Consider the following 6,196-nt stretch of genomic DNA (forward strand, 5'->3'; position numbering starts at 1 on the left):
AAAGGCATTGTAGTTTTCTTTTTACACTTACCATTACATAGAATGCATAGCATTGCATCAATGTGAATTGAATTGGATGAAGAATTGCATTTATGCTTGGTAATTTGTAACAGACGAAATTAATTAATGTCATTCTGAATTAATTCCTCACCGCAGGATATATATAAATACCAATTTGTTTGTAAACGTTAACAAATTCCAAATGGACAAGATTCTTAGTGGTAATATTAAATGAAACGGTGGTCAATGATGGATAGCACTTCGTTAGCAGAGATGACTGCAATTAAGCAATTGAATTCCAACAGCGCAACAACATTCAATCAGATAATATTTGGCTTCTGTTGAAATCAAATGATTCAGACTGAAGCATGCAGTTTAGTGTAGAAACAATTCAGTAAATTATTTGTACTTGTTAACTGATTGTATGTGGCACTCCAAAGACGATTTCTAGCTCTTCTTTTAACTGATTGTTGTGATATATATCAAATGTCGTTATAAGAAAATTCAAATGTTCTGCTTTATTACATAAATTAAATTCTTCTATAATGGAAATTCTACATAAAAAGAAACTCATTATAAAACTTATTATTGTGAATGATTTTATCTTTCTTTATTCATTTATTGAAAATGTAAATGTTTAAGTACTGTTGTAATGCTTTCGACATCAAGCCTTTTATAATATGACAGACACAAACAAATGTTAATCATTAATATTTAAGGTCCATTTGGCTTTTCCGCATCAGGCTTTGACAGGCACTCTGTAGCGAAGGAAAAAAATGATTATTTATATAAATTTGGACCAATCAATTTCTTGATTTGAAAAAAAGCTTACCAAATTCCGATTTCCATCCAATATGAGCTCCAGTTTCTTTGTTCTTCTTCTCGAGCCAATCTTGGAGAGGTTTAAAATATTCTATTAAAGCAGATGCGCTCATTGTTCTTTGGCCGGTAACAATTTCGAGCGCATTTGGCCAAGTTTTCGATAGTCCTAATGACAACATTTCCCTAAATCATACCAGAAATTAAACCAATTGAAAAAAGGGAGTTTTGAAAAAAAAATATTGCGAAAAAAGTTACTTGATGGCATTTCCGGCTTTTGTACTTTCATATATATCACAATCGGTCAATGCGCTGTTCGCATTATTTGGATCATATTCTCCTGCCAAAGTGCAAGCGCCTTTATGGAATTGGAATTGCAAAATGAACGATATCACATAGCTAACGAAGACAAAACCATGTTATTACACTTCAAATTGTTTTTTATTTAAATGAATTTCGATTGAATTTACCGTAAATATTCGACGTCAGCTGAAATATGATATTTTGCTGGTGGATCGAAATCTTCTTTGTATCGTTGTACTGGAGGTTTAATGCCCGATGCCGTTTCACGCATCTGCCAAAACTTACAATTATATTCGTCTGACTTGACTTCTCCACGAAATAGTGCCCATCGATATTGATCGAGTGAATAGGCAAACGGCAGGAATGCTATCTTATCCAATGCCACGCGGTAAAGTTCGTTGATCTTGGTCTCGTTGTCAGGCTGATAATTTTTCAAAAGACCGATTTTTTGCAAATGTTTAGGTGTCGACGCTGATAAGGCAAACAAATCTCCTATAGCCTCATGAAAACCTATATGAATGTTGGGGAAAATGTTGAGATGTCGATGGATTTTAAAGTGTTTTTGATAATTTGATATTCACCTGGATTGGCACCTGTACGATAAGATACTGGTTGATGTTCATATTGCAAAAAATAGTAAATGTGTCCCATTTCATGGAAGACAGTAGCAAGAGCCTCCCCATTGATTTCAGTGCACATCTTGATTCGAACGTCTGAATTTTTGTAGAAATCCCAAGCTGAAGCATGACAAACTAATTCTCTTCCATCCGTTGGCTTTTCGATAATACTTTGCTCCCAGAATGACCTATTTATTAACAATAAATTAGTTTTGAATCAAATGCATGAATGCTTTAATGAAAGACGTACTGTGGTAATGCACTCATATTCAACGACACGTAAAACTCCTCAGCCAATTTGAACATTTTCAAAGCGGTATAGTTTTGGGCAATCATTTCCTTGGTGACATCTGTTGATTGTTTACTGGGGTATGGAACAGTGTCATCGTAAATGTTATCCCAACTTTGTGCCCTGTTAAAAAAAAGATTTTTTTTTAACTTCTGACAGTGAATAGAAACAAAGAAAAAAAACAGCGAAATATTTAAATACCACATATTTCCCAGCAAATGCATCGGAATCAGTCCATCCTCAACAATCTCTTCGCCATATGTTTTTTTCAAAGAATGACGAACGTAGGCATGTAATTGTTGATACAACGGACGAATTTCTTTGAAAATATTCTCCAATTGTGCTTCAAATGTTTCATCTTCATAATAATTCAACCACATTTCAGCGCCGGATGTAAAATTATTTAAATTTGCTGCCTCCTTATTCAGCTGCAAATATGTGTCGAAATCTTTACGCGTTGGAGTTCCAGCCAAATCATACCACTGTTCCCAATAATATTTAAGTTCCTCCGGATTTTTGCTGGTTTTTAAGATTTCAGTTAGTTCTTTAAAATTGGAATAAAATATCAATTGGTTGGACTAAAAACTATAGCATGTTCTTTGGTTATTAACAATACCTGGTTCCAACTGCAAATCACATTTTGTTTTATTTGTAAATGAACAAACATGTACTTTTGCATAATTAGATTCCATAGAGCTAATGGCACTTTTCAATTGTTTAAACTTGTCAGCTGGAAGCACCGCATATTCAAGCTTTGATAATAATTTAAATTGTCTCTTCAAGTCTTCGTCTTTGAATGCATTGTTATCGAATTTTAACAATTCTTTTGCTTGTTCCTACAACATAACAAATTTTATATTTATCACATTTTAATTTTTTTTTTACTGTTTTTATCAAAATCCCCAAAGAGACTACGAACTTTATGAAATTCAGCAGTTTCAGCAGCTACTGCAGCCTTTGCTTGTTCATTCTCTTCTGTAACATTTGACGAAAAATTCCATTCTGCCACGACCAGTTTGTTTGATTTTTCTACGAGTTCTTTATTTAAATTATTCAAAAATGCTCTTGCTCGAATCTCTTCCTCCTCAATATTTTGATCGAAAGTTTGGACCGAATGTAACTTAAATAACGAAAATGACAATATAAATATGGAATAATAATGAGATTTTCGTGTGTTTTAAATAAATCAAAATAATTTGTTTAATTTTGAATATAAATATGACGAAAATAGGTGAATATATATTTATATTGTCAACCTACCACATTAAATATTAAACAAGCAAGCACTACGACGTAATTCATGTTGCCCGTAGTAAATAAGCCTAATAATTATAATTAAACTGTTAAAACTTTTTTCAGATAGATTTGAAATGAGTTATAATTTTTCGTTTGCCCTTCTTCGCTTTTTATAAGTTTTATTTTGATATTAGTTATGTAATCTTTTAAGTAAACTTCTTATCGTGAATTCGTCATACTGATTGATTAAATTGTTGTGGTAGTTATTTATTATTATCGTCTATTTCAACTAAAATTGAACAACACTGAAAAAATATACCGAGTATATTATACAAAAATGTTTATCACTGTATAGATTTTTTCAAATGTAAGTGGGATACATTTATAAAAAAAATAATGAGAGTACGGTGTGGCCAAAACAGGTAAGCGAATGTACCAAAATATTATTAAAGCATATACTTGTGACTAAATGTGGATAAAAATCAGAACGAATGAAAAAATACACTTAAAAAAACAAACCGGTTAGAATAAAAGCCACCAAGCAACTAAATTTCACAATAATATGATCTGATGAGAAGTTTGTAGAGAAATGAAGTTTACTAAACAATGTCTGATTTGCGACTAAATCTTTTATTCGAATCTTTCATACTCTTATAGTATTTCAATTTTGTCATTTGCTATATATAGTCGTTAAACTTGTCATAACGGTACACCAAAAATCTTACATTCAAATATGTATACCGTATGTAAAAAACATTATGTATTGTTGATAAAAAATTATAAGTATGTTCTATAAAGTAATTTGCCGTGACGTCACCTGATAACCTTCGTATGTTATATACTCACGATTCTGTTTGGTCGAAGAAAGAAAAAAAAATCAACTATAAACATTAATGACTTTTAAAGATGTAAAAATGTTAATACAGTATTCGACAATGTATTCTGCGAATTTTAATTCATGATTTTTTTGTTATTTGAATGTGTTTTTTTATAAAATGCAATTTTGCATGCAGCTAGTGAATGGAAATTTATTTTCAACATAAACAAAAATCATGACACAACTGTTCATTTATATCAAACGTTTATTCAACTATCAAAACACAATAGCCAATTTGATTTATAATTAACTTTTTTAATTACACCCAGACATTATTTTGAGATATTTTTAGGCAGCTGACTCAGCTTAGCAAGCTAATGTCAGGCACTAAAACGGAGTGAAAACAATAGAAGGAATTGTTATGATTACTTACATTGCTACAATCACTTCTATTGTTTTCACCTAGGTTTTCACTCTCTTTCAACGCCTGACTTCAGCTTCCTGAACTGGTTCAGCTGGCTGAAAATATCTCAATAAAATGTCTGATTGCACCAGATATTTTTCCTACTTACAGACGATTTCAGCGGATAGCGATCTCAGATTAACATTTATTCATTTTCAATTGATACTCTTTAATATTTTATAGAAACATTCCTTAACGATTTCTCTCAAATTAAAACGATAATAATTGGAATTTTTTCTAGAATTTTTATTTTTGCATTTCCAAATGTTAATGAAACAAAATACCAAATCATCACATATTTTTCATGGTTGTCGCCGACGACGTGTCGGAGTCTCTTAAAATTGTATTCAGACGATAAAGTTCATTGTCATCTAGAAGTGAAAAGATATATGAAATTCAATCAACTAACACACAAAAAACTCTACTTTGCTAACCTTTTTTGTGGTATTTGTAACATTTCACTTGTCATTGCCTCTCGGAATATTGCTACGTTATAGTGCAACTTTTTTTAATACCAATAATGTTAGCGTAATCGTTCCAATTAATGCCGGTACTGCGGTCCAGTTGGGAAAATTCGTAAGTGCGATCCATTTTGACTCAAAGTGTCCGAACATGTGTTTTAAATGTGTTATTATAGAATCCATATTTCTTATATATGTGCGAATGATCTTGACTGATTTGCTGTTTTCAAACTAATAACTGATTTTTATTTGACACATTTCGCATCGCATACATAGTTTTGTTTTTGAAGCAAAAAAAAATAAGTTCTGAATAAAATATAGTTCACATTGACATGTCAAATTATGAATGATTCAAGGAATTTTAATCTCAAAAGAAACAAAGGTTTTTTTACTTTTTTTATATTATATTTGGTTTTGTTTATCGGTAAACACATTTTGATTTTTCTACTTTCGAATAAACGACAAATAAGAGATGAATTCCATTCACTGCTTTGGTCGTCTTGTATGTAGATGTGCATAAACGTTTCCATGCGCGTCATTTATGTTGGTGTTTTTCATGCTACCACGTAGTCTTTCAGATGAAACGTTTCGTTCTCTTGATGCTTTTGACAGTTCGGTTGCATGTTGACGAATAACATTATTCAATCCATACACAATTAGAAAAATCCACAGTAGAATCAAAACACCGAACACTCCAAAGAATACGAAAAACAACGGCGGTAGATCAAGTATCTTGATATATTGATAAATTGGAAATCCATCGAAATATTCTGAAAATATGGAATCAAAGTCGATTATGGTTTCGTTTTTCATTTTGCACGTTTTTTTTGTGTAGACAGCTGATAAATTGTCTAAATTTGTACACTTCGATTTCGATGATTTTTTATGTTTGGCGAATAGAATGAAAAATAATTGCACGATTTTTAATGTTCACAATTTCGTGGCAATATATCACCGAGCTCATCAAAGTAACTGTGTACTAATTGATTTGTAAATCACTTGAAGATGTTATGCGATCAACAAAATATACAATTTTGAAAATACTGATACTGATGTTCATGCATATAAAGTGCGATGCGTGAAAATTAAAATGTTTATGTTTTGATTAATTTTCATATAAAAGTTAACAAACTAATCAGATATTTATCCGAGTAAAGTTTCGCAAGCAAATTCTCCGAACATCCATAGCTA

At 31.3% G+C, this 6,196-nt stretch overlaps 1 protein-coding gene and 1 long non-coding RNA gene across 3 annotated transcripts; both read right to left on the bottom strand.

Moving 5' to 3' along the window:
* Window positions 1-578: 578 nt before the first annotated feature.
* Window positions 579-3,884, bottom strand: LOC116350667 (angiotensin-converting enzyme-like). Of its 2 annotated transcripts, XM_031782542.1 has the most exons (12): window positions 3,784-3,870; window positions 3,506-3,569; window positions 3,289-3,350; window positions 2,948-3,148; window positions 2,645-2,864; window positions 2,230-2,572; window positions 1,990-2,151; window positions 1,704-1,927; window positions 1,290-1,632; window positions 1,078-1,218; window positions 833-1,005; window positions 579-758 (listed from the first exon to the last, which is right to left on the bottom strand). In XM_031782542.1, exons 3-12 carry the CDS (start codon window positions 3,328-3,330, stop codon window positions 715-717), a joined length of 1,893 nt encoding a protein of 630 aa, XP_031638402.1. In that variant the 5' UTR covers window positions 3,331-3,350; window positions 3,506-3,569; window positions 3,784-3,870; the 3' UTR covers window positions 579-714. The 2 variants fall into 2 exon arrangements, with proteins under 2 accessions (XP_031638402.1, XP_031638401.1); XM_031782541.1 differs by lacking the exon at window positions 3,506-3,569 and having other exon boundaries at window positions 3,784-3,884.
* An 885-nt stretch (window positions 3,885-4,769) lies between these two features.
* LOC116350944 lies at window positions 4,770-5,222 on the bottom strand. The gene is made up of 2 exons (XR_004202060.1): window positions 4,979-5,222; window positions 4,770-4,915 (listed from the first exon to the last, which is right to left on the bottom strand). It is a non-coding gene; the product is annotated as an uncharacterized LOC116350944 (long non-coding RNA).
* Between the last annotated feature and the right edge of the window lie 974 nt (window positions 5,223-6,196).

Source organism: Contarinia nasturtii, unplaced genomic scaffold (genome assembly GCF_009176525.2).
Source record: "Contarinia nasturtii isolate CC-2019 unplaced genomic scaffold, AAFC_CNas_1.1 Cnas_scaffold_4311, whole genome shotgun sequence".
NCBI lineage: Eukaryota > Metazoa > Arthropoda > Insecta > Diptera > Cecidomyiidae > Contarinia > Contarinia nasturtii.

What these genes read in the sequence shown, in the direction of transcription:
- LOC116350667 (XM_031782541.1), bottom strand. Translation starts at nt 3,330, where the DNA reads ATGAATTACGTCGTAGTGCTTGCTTGTTTAATATTTAATGTG. An exon ending in TGATTTGCAGTTGGAACCAG is followed by an intron (nt 2,573 to 2,644) that starts GTATTGTTAATA and finishes CCAATTTTAAAG; the next exon opens with AACTAACTGAAATCTTAAAA. An exon ending in AATATGAGTGCATTACCACA is followed by an intron (nt 1,928 to 1,989) that starts GTACGTCTTTCA and finishes GTTAATAAATAG; the next exon opens with GTCATTCTGGGAGCAAAGTA.